At 38.9% G+C, this 22,231-nt stretch overlaps 2 protein-coding genes across 2 annotated transcripts; both read right to left on the reverse strand.

Moving 5' to 3' along the window:
* Positions 1-841: 841 nt before the first annotated feature.
* fgf4 (fibroblast growth factor 4) lies at positions 842-6,058 on the reverse strand. Its single transcript, XM_059357241.1, has 3 exons — positions 5,662-6,058; positions 3,792-3,895; positions 842-1,018 (listed from the first exon to the last, which is right to left on the reverse strand). The coding sequence occupies exons 1-3, from the start codon at positions 6,056-6,058 to the stop codon at positions 842-844; spliced, it is 678 nt and encodes a 225-aa protein (XP_059213224.1).
* Positions 6,059-19,757: 13,699 nt separating this feature from the next.
* On the reverse strand, positions 19,758-21,707 carry fgf3 (fibroblast growth factor 3). The gene is made up of 3 exons (XM_059353683.1): positions 21,333-21,707; positions 20,394-20,497; positions 19,758-20,147 (listed from the first exon to the last, which is right to left on the reverse strand). The coding sequence occupies exons 1-3, from the start codon at positions 21,574-21,576 to the stop codon at positions 19,758-19,760; spliced, it is 738 nt and encodes a 245-aa protein (XP_059209666.1). The 5' UTR covers positions 21,577-21,707.
* Positions 21,708-22,231: the final 524 nt, after the last annotated feature.

The following is a 22,231-nucleotide window of genomic DNA, read 5'->3' on the forward strand; positions in this document are numbered from 1 at the left end:
ACTTGTAACTCAATAGACTCCAACAGCTACCTGACAATCAGACATAACTTGACATAATGAATAGTCCTCTTCCACAGTCAAGGCTACAGTTCCTCTGTTGCATTTCAGCACTCTGACCTTGCCTTTAAACTTCCAAATTCCCCACTTATATAATATCAAAGAGGATGCCGCTCCATATCTGCAGTCTTATAAGTCTGACTGAGATTGACAGCAGAAAAGTTCAGAGTTCACCCCCCCACCCCACACTCTGCAGAGCTATAAACAGATCAGTGAAGGTTGTGGGTGTTCTTTGACTCCAGCCTCCTCCTCCTCTCTCTCTCTCTCTCTCTCTCTCTCTCTCTCTATCTCTCTCTCTATCTCTCTCTTTGGCTGTAAGATGATATTGTTTCAATTAGGCTCCAGTGCCACACAAAGGAGCTGGAGCATTTGTCAATCAGTGCCACTTCTGACACCAAAAACATTTGTGCCTTATTTATTTTTCTGGCTAAGACTCAAAACATGGTAAAGTATAGTATACTATATACTACACATCTACTGTGCACGTATTTTCCCATCAGTGCTGGGTCAACCAACATCCGAAGACAGGATTTCATTTAGCAGCAGCAAATACCCCCCCCAAACACACACACGCGCACACACACACTACCCCACAGTGAAAAGAACCCTTCTATAACCCTTCTAAAAAAAATACAAAACCGATGTTAAGCATAAATAAAAAAATGAATATATACAAAGCAAAATGATATGATACACTTGCATAAAGCTTGGAGTGAAAGTGCATCATGATTTGTAGTCTCCCCCCTCTGTCTCCATATTGAGATGAAGTCTATTTATGACGCCACTAGATTCTTGGCAAGAAATGTGTCACTGTCATGGCGGGTGACACTCGGTTTCCTCTTTTTGTTTTGCCATTCTTACTCAGGCCGATGAACATCCTTGGGTAGGCCACCGACTCGTAGGAGTTGTAGTTGTTGGCAAGGAGCTTCTCTCTGAACTTACACTCATTGTTGTAGTGTAACTGAAAGAGAAAATAGGGAGATACAGGGGTTATTTGAAAATGATGATTGTTTGGAAGTAGAGCAGAACAAAGATGCTGGGACTTATTTTGTGTGTGGGGCGATTAATGCTGCATTGTGTGATTACTATCAAACAATTGCTTTATTTCTGACTATTGTACAGCAGCTATTTCAGTCAGATATTTCTACAAAAACTGAGATTGTTAAATGATGAATGATGTGAGTGAGGCAGGATTCTGGACACCATGCTCTGATTGTGCTGTTTTCTCTTATAGCTGGGAATCATAAGGCTCTTTTCAACTGAATTGTATTTTGTACTTCATCATAATCTAATAGTTTGTTGTTGTTTTTTTGTCAGCAGGGTTATGGAAAAACATGTATCCAGGAAATTTGGTGAAATAGTGTAGCATCGACACTAAGAACCCATTATATTTTGGGCGGAATCCATAAAATGGGGCAGTACATTAGTTATATTTCTATTTTTGTTAGCATTGCAGGATAGGACATGGACTTAGCAGAAGTCTTTGCCCTCAAAAAGCCCTTGTAGTTCCTATATAATGTCGCTGCATTCTTTAAAGGACTAGTGTTGTTTGTCCACAGATTGGTTTCCGCTTTGAAAAAAAATTGCAAACTATTTCCTGATCCACACTCCATTCCGGTTGGTGGCGGTAATGCACCATAAAGTTGTTTACCAGCTGCCACAAAAGAAGAGGAAGCATGCACATGAGAAAAGAAAATGGCAGCCTCATGATAGCAAGAAGAGTTTTTCTTGTAATTGGCTGAACAACAAGAAAAAGAAAAAATATAAATGCAGGGACTAATCGGTAACACTTTACAATAACCGACTAAGTGGTGTTTATGGATGCTTTATAGACCAATTATTATACTATATGCTATATATATTTAATCGTTAAATGTTTTCAACCAATTTCTTAAACGTATGTGAATCATTTCAAAATCATTTACATACTTAATATGGTGTTAAAATGTTATAATGAGTGCAACTAAAACTATTAATAAACTATTCATTATAATTTAATTGTTCGTTAATGGTAAAGTAACTATAAACTTACTTAATATACCATCTATTAGCCATTTATAAATGATTTAGTTAGTTAAACATATTTACCATTCTAAATGGCCTATATATGGTTGATAAATAATGATTCAACTTTAATAAACTATCTGTTTACCATTTATAAATGATGGTTATTGTAAAGTGTTTCCGAATAATCTATCTCCTCGCAGAACCTCTCATCAAAACAAGCATCAATTTAGTTATCCTCATCTTTTTCTTTTTCTTTTTCTTTTTCTTGGCAAACCAGCTAGAGGTCCATATTCCATCAACTGGACTAGAACCAAGGATTAACAATGACATGCACATCCTGTGTACAGTCCAAGAGGTCACACAATTTGGGATGCACATGGACATCCACAAAGGTGTCCCTCGTGGGACATGGCTGGATGACAGCATTAGGGCTGTTTCCACTACCGGGCAATACCCGGAATGAGGCGGGTCTCACTCGCCAAAACGCCCCTAATTTGAATACGAGCAGTACGGAGCCGGCTTTTGTTGGAACTTTTTAGTTTCTGTCAAAGAGCAGGATCTTTTTTCTCCCCTGAAAACAGCCTGGTTACTGATTGGATAGATCGCTAAGCGGGATGTGACGTAGTACTCTACAGGACAACAACACACGCCATTTGCGAAAGCCGGTGAAGCAGTGTTTCCAACTTAGCGACTTTGTTGCTTAATTTAGCGACTTTTCAGACCCCCTTAGTGACTATTTTTCAAGAAAGCGACTGGAGACAAATCCAGCGACTCCTACTTACTCTTCTTAATGAGCAGTTAGCTACAGTTAGCTCTGTAGAAGTACAGTGTGTATGTGCTGCTGCTGCAGGAGGTGTTCACTTAGCGATCTCTGTTTGTTTACAACAAGCACCGGACACTCTGTGCACAGTTAGCGATGCTGGTTAATTCACAATCACTATGTTTATGATCAGCAGAGATGCTCTGCATAATTAGCCATGCTGCTTTCAGCTGCTGACGTTGTGCACCGTTAGCGGCTGGGAAAAAAAACATACGTCACCTCCGGAGACTCTAAATCCCTCTGGGGGCTAACTTGTAGTGGAGACATGCAGAGTGAGTGGACTTTTGAGAGGGTGTGGCCTGAGACTTTCCTGGTGGCCACTTTTCCCCTAGTGGAAACACGGCTAGTAATGTCACTTGGACCAAAGTAAAACCTCATGAACAAGCAAATATGGAAACTAGGAATTGGCCTTGATTCTTTAAATAGCTGGCTTCAAACCAGTGATTGACTAAATAGGGATGCAATTTAAAAAAGGGCTAGGCTTTGCTAAAAAAACAGCATCCCAGTGGACATCACAGCAGTACCACGAGCTCTTACAAAATGTTCATATGTCTGCATACATGGAGACATTTAGGTGCGATATTTGCTATTTAATTATTTAATCTGACATGATAAGAATGCTTTTTTGTAATTTGATATAAAATATAATACTTAAGGCATAACAAAACTGAGGTTAAGAAGTGATGGGGCATCCTGCTGCTGAACTCCACCTAGATTTGAGGAATTTGCATGTGAGACATGTTTTTGTTTCAGTGATTGAAAGCTAACATTGACAACACAAAGGTCATGTCCTAGAATCTTTCTGTGAAAAAATCTGGAGGGACCATTGCGAATATTTTATTATACTTATTCCAGTATCAGCCACAATAAACAAGTTGCCAGTCAGTCACAGTGTTGTCACACTCACAGATCCATAGAGCTTTCCTCGCTGGTTCATGGCCACAAAGAGTCTGCTGCGAACACCCAGCAGGGTCACCACTCCCCTCTCCACTGGAGAGATCTGCAGAAGACCTTCAGGGAAAACAAACCACACATGAAACACACTGGTCTAATGCAGAGAACCAAACCTGCTGGTCCACCATAGCATTGAAATTAATGTATCCCAGAAGATGAGTTGGATATTCAGGAGCTCATCAGAAAGCTAAATAATACAGTTTCCATTTGAGACTTGAGCTGTAAATGATGTTGAACACCTTTATATTAAACATTTTACAGGTGATGGTGTGTCAACTACTTGATGCTCAATAGCACAAATACAGTTGCAATAAGCCAAATCCTGATCAATATCATACGCTTAACCAAGGTATTTTAACCCTAATCCCCAAACATTGTTTAAGTATCACATTTAGAAAAATAGGGCTGTGATTTTTAGTTTGACATGACGTGGGTGTGTTGTCATCAGTTGTTATTATATTCCTTTGTAAGTGTGTGGAGGTAAATGTGGTTACATGCAAAGGTACTGATGATGTCTGTTCAAGTTACTGGCTGAGAACACACTGTGTGTGTGTGTGTGTGTGTGTGAGTGTGTGTGATTGCTTCAAGGTTTTAATTGAAGTTTTACTATTTTTGCAAATTCCACAATTATAGAATTGGCTAATTGGCTAGAAAAGTATCTAATTTTCATTGTTTTATGTAAAAGTAGGACCCCATTAGTCACCAAATAATCTGTAAGCCTGATTAAAACATCACTTCATCATTTCAAAGGTTTGAAGGTGTGTATAGGCTAACTAAGCTATGGCAAGTTTACTCAATATTTTTTCATCTCTCTACAACCTCTAGAAAGGGTGGACCCGACAAATGATGATTAAAACTGGAGTCCCCATGATATAAGAAAACCAGTATGTGTGTGTGTGTGTGTGTGTGTGTGTGTGTGTCCATTGTCCATGCTATCATTTAAAATGCTTTACCGTGGCTTGAATACCTCACATGGATTTTTTTGTAATGTATCTGCCTGAATTTTTTTACGCCTTGTCTCAAAATAGTACAAAGGCAGCACAAAAACATGCTTTAAGTTCTCCAAGGCACTCCAACAGGACCACAATCCACAAAGAAACGACAGGGATTAGATCTGACACGATACATAAATAAACATGTATAGTTCTTCGTGTCTGCAAATGTGAGGCAGTGTATGAGTGTCTTGGCCAGACTGCGGGGGTTAATCTGTCTTAACAGATGGGTCTATGCGCTGTGTCCTAACTTTAGGTGCTCTCTGGTCGCTGGCCTCGAGCACAGCGAGCTCTGGTTACACACAAGGCGGAAAGCACCAGCACACACATGCTCAGGGGCACTACGGAAGGACTCCAGATGTGGGCAAGAACGCATGGATCAATATTTGTAAGGTGTTCAATGACCGACAACATCAAATAATCTCAGTCATGGTGTTGATTGTGAAGTGAAGTGAAAAGTTTGTATCAGGTTAAACCTTATTTTTAGTCACTTACTGAAAAAAGGTGTTCAAAATAATAATAATAATAATAATAATAATAATAATAATAATAATAATGACAAAAACAACAACAACAACAACAAACAATAATAATAATAATAATAATAATAATTATTATTATTATAATAGCCTAATAATAATAACAATAATAATTGTTTCAATCATTTCGTTTATTTTTTAAATAAAATAATGTCTCAACTTTTACTGTGATTTTGCTTTTCTAAACCAATTATCCTAAATCTTCTGTAAGAAACTGTCCAAACGTGTCCAAAGTGACCAAATCAATAACCCACTGCTTGTATTTAATGAATGAATATTTGACACAACTTACTGTGACGGTTCTCGTTGTGTACTCCCGTTATTCTACCGTCCGGTAACACCTGAATATGAAAGCCGATCCCCACGTTACAATAGAGGCGCCGTAACCTTTTAATGCCCAGAAGATAGTCGCTCCCCCGGCTGATCTCCTCCCGCTTCTCCCCCGGGATCCGTGCCAGGGACCGGGAGTAGAGGGCCTCCCAGCGGTCCGCCGTGTTGTTCAAACCGGGGGCGCATCCCGCCAGTCCGGTTACAAGGCCCAGCACCAGGACAGTCCACAGGGCCGCCAGAGAGCCCATCCCGGGTCCGGCTCTGAAAGCACCCTCCCGGCGTTTGCCTTTCCAGTGATGCGAGTATAAAAAGAAGAAGCAGCGGCGCGGCAGAGAGGAGCGTGTGGAAGTTGCGCTCATTCCCAGACCGACAGGCGCACTGGCTTCAACGCCAGAGCGACATTGATCTGCACGGACGCTGTGCAGCCATGCCTCTATATTTATACCTGCAGACACATTACATCACAGCTCCACACTTAGAAGAAATCTACAAAGTAGCCTACATTTTCACAATCAAGCGCACCAAACAGAGCTGAAGGCTTCATTGAAATCAAATAATAGCTGTCTTATCTGAGAGAGAAGTCAGGAGTTTGTGGAAAATACATGAATAAAGGCTTTATTATGATTTACGCACAAAAAAAACTTCTTTGTGTGAGGCTTTCATTATCAGCAGCAGAATATCATAATTTATGTATGGGAGGATGTAAAATAGGAAACGACCAAGTTAACAGACCGTGGTGTCGAGACAGGAGACAGTTCTATAAATGAACAATAACAGGAAAAAACAGAGGTCCAATTCAACCAAATGAAAAAGCTCTAGCCTAACTTAAGATTGGTAGAAGGGAAATAATGCCCCGGCCCTTATAGAAAACAATGGCAAGACTAAATAGAGAATTTGCAGCATGATAAGTGGCTGTCATTGTTGGCCCAAACTTAGTTCTGACGTTACAACTGAATCACTTGTTTGTGAACTGTCACAGGTATGTGTTAGACTGTGTAGGCCTATCCACTCTGTGTAGGATGTGTGAGTATATTTGGAGAAGAGGAATCTTTTGTGTTTTTTGAATTATATTCTATTACAATACTTGTTTTGTTTGTGTCTTATTTGTTGATTTTATGTCTCTTTTCAGTACTGCCCATTCTAATTTATGTTAAGTGATGCATACACTGTAAAAAATGTCTGTAGGCTAGATTTTATGGTGAAAAAGTGCAAAACCATGACAGTAAAAGACCATAAAATGATAAATGGGTTAATTTAGTTTCAGTAACAATGTATATATCAGCCAAAACTGTATTTTTACACTTTTATTTAAAAAAAAAAAAACCAAAACATTACTCCACCATAAAATACACTGGCACCTGTCATATATATATACAAGCCATCATTTTTGCATTTATTTTTTGGAAAAATAACTTTTCTCACTGTTAAATGTACTAAACACCATATCTCCAACAGAAATATACTGTAAAATGTAATGGTAAAATCTTGAATTTATGAATTTATGATTTATAAAGTATTTTCTGGTCAATTATATGGCAGAACAGCGTTTTTTTTATGGAAAACCTTTTTATTTTTTATGGTCAAATATGGAAAAAAATGGCAATCTTAACGTGAAATATCCTTTTACCATAATATTACAAAAAATTTGCACCGTATTTATTATGGTACTATGGTATGGTATTATGTTAACTTCTGGCAACCACAGCTGACGTTTTTTTTACCGTAAAAACAACAGGTTTTTTCTTTTTTACAGTGTACCGGTAAAACCAGTCTGCTCACTTTTTTATGAACAGATACCACCTTAGAACTTTTGTACTGGAGATCTACATCTAGGAGAAATATATTTGCTCTAAAGACAGCAAAACTTCAATGTTTCTCTTAAATAATTGTTCAAATGATTTGTTGTTTGAATGATAATAACCAAGTGGTGTCATGGCTGCATGTCTTTGATGCGTCATCCTTGACAGTCATTCAGATGCACTGGTGCGTTGCTTTTGATGTTCATTGAAATAAACCAGACTAAATGGCTGACCCTCCCTTTATTTCACCATTCCATCACTGCTGTTGGCGCTACCATTTACCCTCTGTGTGTTGAGTGTGTTATTATTTATCTCTATGTTCAGCTAGGGAAGGTCCCCTCTCTGTCAGTCCAGGGACAGAGGCCTTTGATCTCTGGGGTGGCTCTTCCCTGCTCCTCATTGACCACGCATGAAACGTTTTCTCACGTTCACATTCGGCTGATCTTCAATGTACAACAACATTTTTGTGTGCTGCAAAATGGCTCCATGAATGCAGTCAGATCTTAAGGACTATCCTGTGATGTTGAGGCGCCTGGTTGATGTCTACCAAGTCCCAAAAATGCCTGACATACCAGCCAACCAACACACACACACACACACACACACACACACACACACAGTCTTGCAGTCTGGTGGACCAAATCAGAAAGAATGGACGAAAATAATGCCTGTAGTCCATCAAGTCTCCATGATGGCTGACAAGGTCTAGTATAAGTATAATAATTCAACCCAGTGGCAAACTCTTGGACTGCTTGACATCTGGGTCAACTTATTCACCACTGTATACAGTGTTATTGTGGAAGTATACTTCCACAATAACTTATTAACCCCTGGACCTCAGAGACGATTTATTGACCAACGAACGACGCCTGGCTCTGCCACCTGTTGGTCCAAGGCAATCCAGACTCTTTGCATTTCTTGTTCCCGCTGGTGGAACCACTACCAGTTCCTACCAGAGCAGGGTCGTCCCTCTCTACCTTTAAAAACCTCCTGAAGACCCAGCTCTTCAGAGAGGACCTTCTCTCCTAGCACCACACCACAACTCTACTCCTTAAAGAATCGGACTAGCACTTATTGCTGCACTAATGGCTCTTATTGCACTATACCTTGATTGTTCCCCTTTTTTCCTGTAAGTCGCTTTGGATAAAAGCGTCTGCTAAATGACTAAATGTAAATGTAAACCTTGAGGACAACTTAATGACCACTGGACCTCAAAAACAATGTATGGGCCTGCTAGACCTCCAGAACCTCATGGGGTGATGAACTGCCAGACCTTCAGACAATTGATCAAGTCAAGTCAAATTTATTTAAAAAACAAAACAAAAAAACAACAACATTACTCCACCATAAAATACACTGGCACCTGTCATATGTATACAAGCCATCATTTTTGCATTTATTTTTTGTAAAAATAACTTTTCTCACTGTTAAATGTACTAAACACCATATCTCCAACAGAAATATACTGTAAAATGTAATGGTAAAATTTTGAATTTATGCAGGATTTATAAAGTATTTTCTGGTCAATTATATGGCAGAACAGCGTTTTTTTATGGAAAAACTTTTTTTTTTCTTTCCTGTAAGTCGCTTTGGATAAAAGCGTCTGCTAAACGACTAAATGTAAATGTAAACCTTGAGGACAAGTTAATGACCACTGGACCTCAAAAACAACTTATGGACCTGCTAGACCTCCAGAACCTCATGGGGTGATGAGCTGCCAGACCTTCAGACAATTGATCAAGTCAAGTCAAATTTATTTCTATAGCGCATTTACAGACAGCTGAGCCGCACCAAAGTGCTTCAAATAAAAGTGCATAAAGTGCAATAAAATACAGAATTGACACAGGTGAAAGAAACAAAAAGGGTTAAAAGACATTGCCTGCAAGAGAAAAAATGAAAATGAAAAGAAGAAGGGATCATTTTAAAGGCACTGAGGGATTACTAGGGGACACTATTCCCTAGCACTGGCCGGAGGAAAACTTTAAGCAGCCAGCTCAGGTTATAGAGGTTCAGTGTTTCTTCTGTCATCTTGGAGATCCTGTAAGGTTCAGTGGTCCTCTGCTTCAGAGATTGTTAAATGACTCTGTCCTGGAGACCTGGTGGAGTTTCAGCCATTCAGCATATTTTTGGTGCAAATCCACAATCCATTAATTTCCCTGATGTTTTGATGGTATTTTCACCATCCTGTTTCCTGCATGTAACATGATCCAGTAGCTATACAGCTTAAATGGAGCTTAGAAGTTCATCAGCTATTTGAGATCATTCTTTTTGGCAAAACCTCTCCGGCCTTCTCCACCCATGCCCTATAGGCCCTCTAGCCCCCAACATCCAGCCTTCTCTCGGAAATCTTGGTGTGATTTTTGACAGTGCATTTAAGTTTGAGCAGCAGGTTAGTGCAGTAGTGAGGAGAAGCTTTTTCCACCTGAGAACACTAGCCAAGACTGAAACCTACCTGCCTCAGAGTGACCTGGAGAGAGCTATTCACACTGCAAAAAGTCAGCTCTTAAAAACAAGAAAAAAAATACAAAAATTAGGTGTATTTTGCTTAAAAATATCAAAATTATCTGCCAATGGAACAAGAAAATTTGGCTTGTCAAGACTTTCCAAAACAAGTAAAAATATCTAATCTGGGGCGTTCCCGGTGGCACACCTGGTAGATCGCATACCACAGAGGCCCAGTCCTCGTAAGCGGGCGGCCCGGGTTCGAATCCGGCTCGGAGCCCTTTCCCGTATGTCTTCCCCTCTGTCTCCCCCTTTCACTCTCAATATCTCTCTCTCTCAATAAAGCTACAAAATGCCCAAAAAAAAATAAAATAAAAATCTAATCTCAATGAACCCACAAATACCTTAGAATTAGTGTATTCTAACTAATAACAAGTGCATTTTTCTTGACTCTATTGAAATACACATACCTAACCTATTTTCTCAATATGTTGAAAAAATATTCTTGAATTAATAATAAGTAAATGCTAGAGCCATCATCTTGACACGATGATATGCATAGGTATTATATTTTTTGAAACCAGCAAAGTCACACTAAAAACTAGTGAACTTTTCTTGATACAGCTGCAAATATTTTTATCTCTATGTAGAATATTTTTTGACTTAAAATTCTTGAAATAAGGCAAAAGCCGCGGAATCTTTATATCAAAGAAGTGAAACAGTCTAAAATAAAAACTGCTGACTAGGAAGAACTATCTTATCAGACAAAAATAAGCATATATCCCCTTGATCTAAGATATTTCATCTTACTTAGATTTCAGTTTTTGCAGTGCATGCCTTCATCACATCACAGCTGGACTACTGTAACTCTCTCTACATGGATCAATAGCAGCTTCACTTTCTGCAGTTGGTCCAGAACCCAGCTGCCCGACTCCTCACCTGCACTAAAAAATGTGATCACATCACCCCGGTCCTCGCATTGATGTTAACCCATTTAAGCTGGGAAAGCGGATACGTCGTTTTGTAGTATTTGTAGTTTTTTCCACCTATTTTCGGTCTCTTGGCCAATGAAATGCATCAGAATATATGTGGGAGTGTCGCAATGCAACACGTTGATTAAAAAAAAAAAACTTTATTGAAGATTTGGACAAATAAACTCAACTTCTTATAAAAGCTACTGCTGTTGGAGGAGCCCAGGTCCAAATTAAAAACAAGGGGCTACAGGGCCTTTCCAGTAGCAGCCCCCAGACTCTGGACCTGCCCCCCCTCCACATACGTGCAGCGCAGTCCCTAAATGTTTTTAAGTCACACTTAAAAACCTCAACTCTTTTCTCTTCGATTAACCCTCTGAAATCTTGGGCTATTAAGTCCATAAAAAAATCTTCAGCATGCCGTGTTGGCATCAGTTTTTTCAGCGCAACCTCACCTTCATGTCCTGATAATTCATTTTTTGCTTTGACGTACTTGATCAAAATTTTGAACCCAAAAAAAACGCATAAAAACATAAAATCTGATCTTAAAAAGTATGTTTTAGACACTGAAATGTACATGTTGCAAATATGAACACAGGTTGCAAATATAACAGATAACAGGTAAAATGAGGATAATGTCTAGTTTGATATTTTTACACTTAATATATTTTACATTATCATTTACTTGGCCGAATATCATCAAAAAAATCTGGCATGGAGTTTCAAGACAGAACTTTAGAGGGAAGCTGATGGAGAGGCTCGACGTTGCTTCATTTTTATGTCTTCATTTCATGAAGAAGTAATGTGCAGAGCAAGACTTCTTCATGACATTGCAACGTAAAATTGAAGCAGCATTAAGTCCTGCTGTCAGCTTTTCCAGAAGTTTCCAATGTCCAATTTAATGCATCAACTCTTTTTCAGCAAAAGTAAAAAACCACCTCGACCAAGTTCAACTTTTTGCAGAGGTTTTTCAAATTTTGCAGTTTGCATTCAGCATTTTTTAATGCAGTATTTTGTCTTTAATGTTTTTTGTGTGATTTTTGTCAATTGTTGTGTTTTTTATGGGTGTTTTGTGTGTTTTTAATATTTTGTGTGGTTTTAGTAAAACAAATTGTGTGTGTTTGGTGTGTTTTTGTGTGTTTTTGTGTGGGTTTTATGTGGTGAACACTTTTTAAGTGGTTTATACAGGCAGAATGAAAAGCAGTCAAAAACCGACAAAATAGCCCCAAACTCCAAAGGGTTAAGAGTGTTGCTGGTTTTGAAGACTTGAAGCGTTTTATGTACACCAGCAGATCCTGTGGTTTTGTTATCTCCTATTATCAATTTCAAAATAAAAATGAGGTTGAGGAGTTTCTCTCCAGTCATGCCTGTAAAGTTATGTACGGCTTTATTTTTTGTTTATGTTGTGCTTAAGTCATCTTGGTTTTAGGTTGCATGTACTCAATGAATTATGCTGAAGGAAAGAGGTTTTAGGTTTCACTGGGTGACAGCTGCAAGCTATGCACTGCATTTCTTATAGGCAATTACAACTGGAAATATGATGCACAGAAAGTCAGCTGACCTACCAAAATTTGTCTTCACAAAAACTTAATATAATAATTTGTACTTTCTTTCCATTATTCCTCTTTTGCTCCGTATATACTGCAGTAACTACATTTTTGGTCAAAATGGAGTTATAACTAAAAATGAACTCCTTGATGTCTGTTTTATTTTGTGTCAAAATTTTAGATTTCAATTTTGCTTTATTTCAGAGAAATAATTATATAAAAAACACAAAATCCATCTCAAAACCAAGCAGTAATTGCACTTACCACGGTCTGCTTTGGATATATATACTCATTTAAACATAAAAATAGCATAAATTATAAGTTTATTTGATAGGGAAATTATTATCTAGATAGTGATGAAGTAAAAAGTTGAGATAAAATTATATTAACTAAAACTAAAATATAACATTACTTTATTTAAGACTTAATATATTATTTATACAAGTTCTATTTACACTTTTAAATACAACATTGTAGTTACTGCATTCTGTTTTTGCATTACTATTAGAATTTTTACAGCAATGCAGTAACTACGTTTTTGGGGTCAAAGGTCAAATAAATCATCATGATTTGATCATCAATACATGTAGAAATAAGTGTCATATCACTTACCTACATATAACCCATTTGGCTGGCCAGTTAAAAACGTTAAAAATACTTCAAAGCAGTTTTTCTCAGTTTTACCCTTTGCGTAGTTACTGCAGTTAGACTTTGTAGGGCAGAATACACTGCAGTAATAATTAGCGATTACTAAAAACACCAGTCTAGCCAACTTATGTATCAGACACTTAACATTAATCTACTTGGATATCAACCTAGATTTGTCTCACTCGTGTATAAGGTGTGAAAAGGTGTCTTAGCTGTCAGTGAATGTGTTTTTCCAGAGTCATGTTGTGTGTATTCAGAGAGAGGAGGAGTGTCATTTCCTCTGATATTGTTGCTACAGTACAGTTGGAAGCTGAGGTGTCACAGTGCTGCTGCTGCGGATACGTTAGGGCCAATCAGTTTGTCTACATTACGTCATTTTTCTGCTTAGTTTTAATTACCTTCTCTATAAAAGAATTTTGCTCATATTTAACTCATATGTTTTACTCTTGTTCGTTACTTTCTCGCTTCTGTCAGAATTGTTTCGATGCCATGTCAAAAATACTTTCAGTGACCATAAAAGTCTCCCCCCATGTCGCTATATTCAGGTTCCCAGAAGACCACATCCGGTTTACCCCAAACCAATTAGATATTTTAGCTTTTACTTCCTTACTGGCTAGACGCCATCTGCTTCGTCACTGGAAGTCAACTAAAGCTCCCTCTAACACTCAGTGGCTCAATGATACCATGTTTTTTCTAAAGCTGGAGAATATCAAATATTCAGTGAAAAGTAACTGATAAATGTTATAACTAGGGCCGGGACTTTAACGCGTTAATTAAGATTCATTAATGACACAAAAATGAATGCGTTAAAAAAAGTTGACGTATTTTAATCACACTTATTTTAGCACCGCGGAACGTTTCTCACTGGATGAGTTTCAGGTGGACCGATTATTCTGGAGCACCAACTAGCGTTCATGAGTTCAGACAACAACAAACCACAGTGAACATGAAGGAAGAAGCTGATGAGAGTGCTTTGGTTGGCCCCGTGGATGATGGGACATTTTGTTACAAAAAAACAACGGATGGAAGCGTCGATAAGAGCATGGTTGTGTTGCTATGCAACAAGGAATTCACATGTCACCGCAGCACATCCAGCCTCAAGTATCACCTCAATGCAAAACATATAGCAGCTAGCGGCTAGTGTGGTAGCTAGCGTGGATTGTGTTTTACTTAAAAAAACCAAAGTATTCTAGTTTACAGAAGGTCTACCTACCTATAGGCTACCTGAATTTCTGAAATGTACTATATTTCTAAATATGCTATTGCTACACTTAATGGCAAAAATGGCACTGGTCTGTTGGACTTGAACAAAAATAAACAATATTTTTGTTGCTTAAGCTTATGTATTCAGTCATTATTCAATGGTATACTAAAAATCCATGTGAAAAAAATTACTTCTCACTGTTCTCAGGTCAAATATTTATATGTGATTAAAATGCGATTAATTTAGATTTATTAGTTACAAAGCCTCTAATTAATTAGATTAATTTTTTTAATCGAGTCCCGGCCCTAGTTATAACATGTGGCTTCCCTTTTAAACATTCTTTCACTCTCTTCACTCTATGCCTTCTGATTGATGGACCCCCACCTCCTCTCTTTCTTCTTCTTCTTCTTCTTGTCTTTATCATTATTTATTTATTTATTTTCTCTCTTCTCCTGTCTTTTAGATTCCCTTGTATTTTTGTTTACACCCTGTAGTTAAAACACTTATTCACTAATTACATACAAGAATCCTCAGTTACTTATTCATTTTTTAAATTTTTTTATTAAATTTTGATTTGCACATTGTTTGTTTGTGTGGCCTATTGGGCCACAAATATAAAATAAAAAAACATCCTAGGAGGCAGACCGTCGCTCTTCATTCATGATGATGATGATTATTTCTATTGTATTGATATGTTTACATTTTCAATTGTGATGTGGATGTGATGTGATACTTAATGTAATTATAACATTGGTTCCTGTTTAATGTGCCTTACCTCCTAATAAAAATACTAATTAAAAAAATTGCTCATTTATGGGTACTATTTGTATTTTTTAAATAAATATTTTGATTATTGGAGTTAATATGTCGACTGTGTTCAACTTTGGTTCAGGGTTTGGGTCAGTGATGTCATTGAGAAGAAGAACATTAACGTCTTTTTGGTCATGGGCAATACACTTGCATATCTTTTGCTTTTTTTTATTAATACAAATAGTGTGAAAAGAATGAATATTTCCTGTGTTCATCGGCAATCAGCTGCCTGCAGAGGGCATTGGAAAGCTCTGCCAAACTGAAACTGTCATTAGATGCACATTCACAAAAGGCAATATAGCTCAGAGTCCAGCTATCTGCCTCTAGGGGTCACCATTTACAAGTGAACACTGCAAATGCAGTCTAACTGCAGTAACTACACAAGGGGCTAAACTGAGAAAAACTGCTTTAAAGTTTTTAAAAGTTTTTTAACTGGCCAGCCAAATGGGTTATAGGCAGTTAAGTGATATGACACTTATTTCTACATGTATTGATGATGTCATTTTTATGCTAAAAAATCTTGACGATTTATTTGACCTTTGATCCCAAAATCGTAGTTACTGCACTCTGTTTCTGAATTACTATTAGAACCTTTTACAGCAAAACCAGAGTGCAGTAACTATATTTTTGTTGTCTTCTTTCAACTTTTATACTTTGTTTTCAGACTTAATATTAAAAAGTAGATTAGATTTTGTAGTTTCTGCAATTTGTATGTTGTTATTTCTCTGAAATAAAGCAAAATTGAAATCTAAAACTTTGTCACAAGATCAAACAGACATCAAGGAGTTCACTTTTAGTTATAACTCAATTTCAAACAAAAAAGTAGTTACTGCAGTTAGACTTGGTAGGGTAGAGCTACAGCACTTAATAATAACTAGGTGAACAAATGTCCTCAATTCTGTGTCACATATTTGTAAAAAAGACTGCAGTGCTGGCTGGGAGTCACATAAAAAGTAATTTTATGAAATGTGACATTTGAAACATTCAGCAAAAGCCAGATTAAGAAAGTGCCCCATTCTAATAAGGCACACTGTTTAAAGGGATTATAACCTGTAAACAACAACTTCAATGGTTTATAGAGCTTTTTAGATCAGTTATAAGCTTTTGATAAAAACACCCTTTAAGGTTCAAATGATTATAATTACTTTGGATTTTTTCGACAATATGCATTTATACATTGTTATTTAAGGTGGTAAACATTAATAAATACTTAATGAGTTGTCAGTTAATAGAGTTTTGGTTCAGATCTAATGTATTGTAGCCAGAATATAAATGTTCACACAGTCTAGTCTGTCAAAAGAAACCTCGCAACAAAACTTGTGTTCTTTAACTGGTTATAATAGATCTATAAAGCAGTAGTGTATTTTTTTTCAAAGCGCATTCGTTACAGCTTGTAAAAGTGGACTTATTAGAATGTCTCTGAGATAGCTTTTTCCAGAAGAACAGAAATACAGGCAGTCCATGGCCTAGAGGTTGGGAATCGGGCTTTTAACTGGAGAGTTGCCGGTTCGAATCCCAGTACTGACAGGTCAAGAACTGAAGTGCCCTTGAGCAAGGCCCCCTCCCATGCCTTGAGCAAGGTACAGCTCCCCGGGCTGCAATAATGTGCTGCCCACTGCTCCTTGCATGGTGTGTTCACTTGCGGTTAAATGCAGAGGTTGAATTTCCCCATTGTGGGATTAATAAAGTAATTAATCTTAACCCTTAATAGGGCACTCATTGAAATACTTGCAAATTCCAAATTTGTTATTTATAATATTTCAGAATATTGGAGGATATTACATACTGTGTAAAAAAACAAATGAAAATAATAATTTGAGAAAAAAGTTTACGAGATTAAAATGGCAAATCTACGAGAAAAAAAATTGCAGATTTGTGAGATTTAAAGTGGTGAATCTGCAAGAAAAAAGTTGCTTTTTTCCACTTTTTTCTCATAAATCAGTGACTTTTTTCGCGTAGATTTGCCACTTTAAATCTCTTAAATCTGCGACTTTTTTCTTGTAGATTTGCAACTTTAATCGAGTAAATTTGCAACTTTTTTTCTCGAAATATTACCTGAAGTTACCAAATATAGTTCTTTGCCCGATAAAGGGTTAAATGTGTTCCACTATTTCCAAACTGTGTTTCTGTGTTTCCCTCTCTAAATGACGGGCTCGGAATGATTAAGGTTATTTGTTATTCACATCAGAATGCTTCAAAATCCTAATCCCTGCACACCAGCAGTTTAGTGGATAGTGCAGATGAATGTCCTTTTTTGTATTGTGTGGCTGATATATCTTAGTAGGGCAATCCTTCAGTGGTATGTCATGTATAGAAAGGGCATGTAGGGAGAGATTCAGAAGATACATACTGTTAAATAAAACACACCGGCAGAGACAGGGGCCACAAAAGGCCCTAACCTTTCTAAAGTCCTGCATTCCTGTTGAGTAATATTAGAGTGTGACATTCATAACAAGCCATAGCAAGGTGTTATACTTTGCATGACACAGTTTCTGCTTTCAGAAGGACCTGCCTTGTTTATCGACTCTGCAGCTTTTGGTCGGTCTTTCAAAAAAAAAAAAAAAAAGCCCAAAAGTCTCAGGCGGCATCGCTTCCCAGGCCCCCCTTGGGAGGAGCTATTGTCTGGGCCAGGATGCCTCCCCAGCCCGCAGGTATAGAATGACAAGGCTTTATATGCAGCTACCTATAGATGGGAGAGAGGCAAAGCAAACCCCTAACAACCAAAAGAGTCCAAAAGCTGCTTGTGAAGAATTTTACATTGGTGGCTGCCTTTGTAGTTTCTGCTCGGCTGTGTTGCAGCAACAGGTGCAGCAATTTAACAAATGAGCTGCAGCAGTACAGGGAGAGTGGGATATGGTCAAATAGAGAGAATGACAGGCGGGGGTGGAATAAACCAGCTAATACTGTAACAGCCACACCTGTCTACAACAGCGCTACCTGTTTAACACAAGTCATTGTTAGACTATACGTGTAGGTTTTAATTACAAAACTACTAAAAAAATATGAAAGAATCCTTAGATCACTTACAGTTTATTGATGGTATTATATCTTTTATTTAACAGTTAAATTCCATTTTAATCCAGTCTTGTTAGTTGAAGAAGATTGCTTCAGAAACATAAACTGGAGCTGATTAACGCAGTGGTTCACAAAGTTTTTTCTACTGGGCTCCCCTTTCCTATCTAAAAATACTTTCAAACCCTTGTCATATTTTTTCATCTTTGCTTTTTGTATTTGTAATATTTGGAGTAGAGTCATGATCTGATATAGCTTTTACCAGCATTGGAGAACAATTAAATTATTTCAATTTAGCATTGCCATGCCCCCTTTTATAACCCTGCCCCCCCCCCCAGTTTGGGAACCACTGGATTAAGGAAAGGTTGAGAAGCACATTGGGTCTAGGTTAAGGTTAAAAACAAAATGTGCTCCTTTGAGTTTCAGGTGGTGCTGTCTGCTCACATACCTGGAGCCAAAAGGACAAAGAATCAAAAACTGAAACTGAGACTTCATTACCTCATAATTGTTTCCCACGCCTAAATATAAATCTCTTTACCAAATATGACTTTGCACACATAGATTCAGCTTTCCAATCATGTCCTCCGCTCATGTCTACAGCTGTTATCAAACCACAATAACAATGATTATCTGAAAGTAATATGAATCAAAGTCTGTGAAGACAAACTCTGACTGTGAAAATGTGTTTGAACAAATCAAAGAAAAGCTGGAACAATGCTTCCTCGAGTCAGTACCATTGTGTTTTATGTTGGAACCAGGTGGTGAGTGAAAACTACAAAACAAACAGCAACATTTGTAAAATACAGAAATATTATTATCAATAACTTACAACACAGGCACCAAATAAATATTCATATCATTAGTAAAAATATACAAAGTACATCTTTCAGTTTAGAGACAGTAGACTATCACATTGTTACAGAAAAATCCAGCAGACCCTGTCTCAGACTGAGCTTCCTACTGCCTCTTAATGTGAATCTAACAAAAAGTGCTTCTGTTCAATATCCGTCATATTTGTAAGCACTTCAAATGAGCAAATATTGGATAATATTCTGTCATTTCAGCTTTTGACAAATGAAAAGCTATAAAGTCACTGTTTAAATGTATAGTGCATACTGTATTTACAAGAATAGAACCACTTTTAAAAGACGTTTTCCTTCCTGTGAAGTTGATGGAAAAAATAATTTCTTGTACAAAAGCAAAACTTTTACAAAATAAGACATTTTCACCTATATTACTACATCTGTGTACAGGACTTTAGCATTTGGAAGAAACCCGACTTCAGTAAATAGATTATACAGCTATGTATGCATGTGTGTATGCATGTGTGTGTGTGTGTGTGTGTGTGTGTGTGTGTGTGTAAATGGTAAATGGACCTGCACTTATATAGCGCTTTTCTTGTGTGTGTGTGTGTGTGTGTGTGTGTGTGTGTGTGTGTGTGTGCGTGCGTGCGTGCGTGCGCGTGTGCACGTGCGCGTCTTTTTCTTCTTCTGTAGATTTTTTTCTCTGTGCATGAAAAAGTTTTGCTATTCCAGAGGGCAGGATCCAAACCGTTTTACAATATCCTCCACCGCAATCAGGCTACAGTGTGTGACGAGGTGAGGGGTCCATGTGTGGCCCCGGGGTCAGTCTGCTCGGTCACGTGTCCGGCGGCCCCGGCCTTTCCTGGCGCGGTGCTGACGCCTGCGGCGATCCGCGCGGCTGCCGTGCTGGTGCGTGTGATGGTGCGTGCTCTGGCTCTCTCTGAGCCGCCTCACCATCTCATGGTCCTTGTTGGCCAGCACCCGGGGCAGGAACAGCGACGCTTTGTCCGTGCTCCGGGTCTTGAAGCCTCGCCGTGGTCGCCCTTTGCCGTTAATGGAAACGTACCACTGGCGCTTGGCGCTGGCCCGCCGCCTGTTGCTGCTGCCCCCGGCCTGCAGCGGCTGCTCGGTGGAGTGGTGCCGGGATGCGTAAGTGTTGTACCCCAACTCGTGGATCCGCTCCACAAACTCACACTCTTTGTTGAACACTTCCTGGGGAGAGGAGAAAGAAGCAGACTGTGAGCCACATTTGTCATGCAGCTTGCCGTATGTTTCTGATTCCCAGGACACTGTCACACCCCCTGCCCCTGCTATCAATCATCTAATGATATGCCAGATTAACAATGTAACGCTACAGTAGTTAAACATTACAGCATGAAACCAAATCTTTCTGCTTTGTCATGGCGCGGAGGGCCGGTGTCACTCTGGAGCTGATGATGAGATGACATGTGTACTCACCGAGGCATACAGCCGGCCTTTATCATTCATGGCCAGATATGTGCCGGAGAAAAGCCCTTTAATGGCCACTACACCCACATCCACTGCTGTCATCTCCATTATGTCTGCAACACAGAGGAGCACATAACAGTTAAACATTGTGATAGAAGATGCATCATGTTTCAGAGTTGTTTGAAAGACAATTTTAAGTCAAGTCAATTTTATTGATATAGCCCAAAATCACAAATCACAGATTTGCCTCAAAGGGCTTCACAGACTGTACATGTCCTTAGACCCTCACAGGGGCCAGGGAAAAACTCATCAAAAGCGCTCAATAGGCACACATCACTGACAAAACATGGTAAGCACTTTTACGCACTGAATATACAAACTTGTGTCACCTTTCTAATAAAGGAATTCATTTCCAGTTGTGTTACCGCCCTAATCAGTGTGTTCATTAGCGTTTTTTAATCAGTGCTTGATTAGTCAATGGCCTATTCAGAGCTACAGAAAGGCGCTAATGATCACTCATTAGATAAATACTTCCGTTAGGACAGCGCTGTGCCCCACCTGGATGTAAATACTTTGGCTGATACTGGTAACAGAGATTAACCTGCATGTTGGCAACTCTCAAATGACTTGATTTCACACGCGCGGGCGCACGCACGCACACAGACGCTGATAGACACATCATATAAGATTATAATAAGGCTACTAAAATAGACGCGCACAAGCAAATAAATAAAACCACTTAAATATATGAAATGGTGCAGTTAAATCCTACATTAAATGTACCATATGTACGTTCCACAAATCTGTAAAACCATTTCATTAAAAAAACACATTTGTAGTTTGCGATAAATCACTGATAACAAATAAAAAGAAAAGAAAACAACCACATTGTGCCAGTTTACATATCAAAATTTTCATTTATGTTCATTTCTCTGTGCGTATACTCACTAAACGGGTTGTTTTCCTCCAAAGATCCACTTATTTTCCCATTAGGATGGATCTGCAAATGATATTTAGTAGCGCAGTAGAGTTTCCTGCGTCTCGGCGCTCCTCCGAGGTGTTCATACACTCCTCCGCGGCCCCCGGCGTCCCTCCGCTGCCGGGGGTCGCAAGCCTGGCCCGGGGCGCAGTGGGCCTTGGGACTAACGGGATCCAACAGGCTCAGCAACACCAGCAGAGGTATCATCAGCATTATAGCATGGTCGTGGAGCGACGATTGTGGCGAAAAAATGGAAAACTCCTGCCCGGATCTCGGGGTCCCATTAATGTGTCGGGGCCCCAACAATCAAGAGCTCCAGCTTTGCGCACATCCGAGCCGGAGACACCAGTGACAGCCCAGCCGCCGCGAGGTGGGAGCCGCTCCTCGCCTCTGCTGCTGCTGAAAATCCCTCCTGCGGATCTGACTGAGAGCCTTTGCTCAGACAGAGCACCGATATAAAAGAAGGTTGTGGCGACAATAGGCTGAACTCCGACCAATTGATACAAAGGAAAGGGGGAGGCAAAAGGTATCAGCCCTGTGTGAAGTGAGAGACTGCGGCGTGGATAAAATTACACAGTGGTTGAGTGCGGAACAGCTCTCCCCTCTGAACTCCTCTTCTGAAATATCCTAAAAGAGCAATTAGACATCCCAAATTATACAGCAGCCTGAGCCTGGGCAGGCGCTGCAACAGGTGAGGAAATGTCCTGACGAGTTATTAAACTATACAAACTTTTTTACAACTCAAATCTTTTCTTTTCTTTAATTCACACATTTATGCCACATGACCTGATGTCTTCTCCCCCTTACCTCTCACAGTCAGGAATTCATTTATAGTCCAAATCTGTGACATTTTAAAGGCATTCTGAAA

This window comes from Centropristis striata, chromosome 2 (genome assembly GCF_030273125.1).
Source record: "Centropristis striata isolate RG_2023a ecotype Rhode Island chromosome 2, C.striata_1.0, whole genome shotgun sequence".
Taxonomy (NCBI): domain Eukaryota; kingdom Metazoa; phylum Chordata; class Actinopteri; order Perciformes; family Serranidae; genus Centropristis; species Centropristis striata.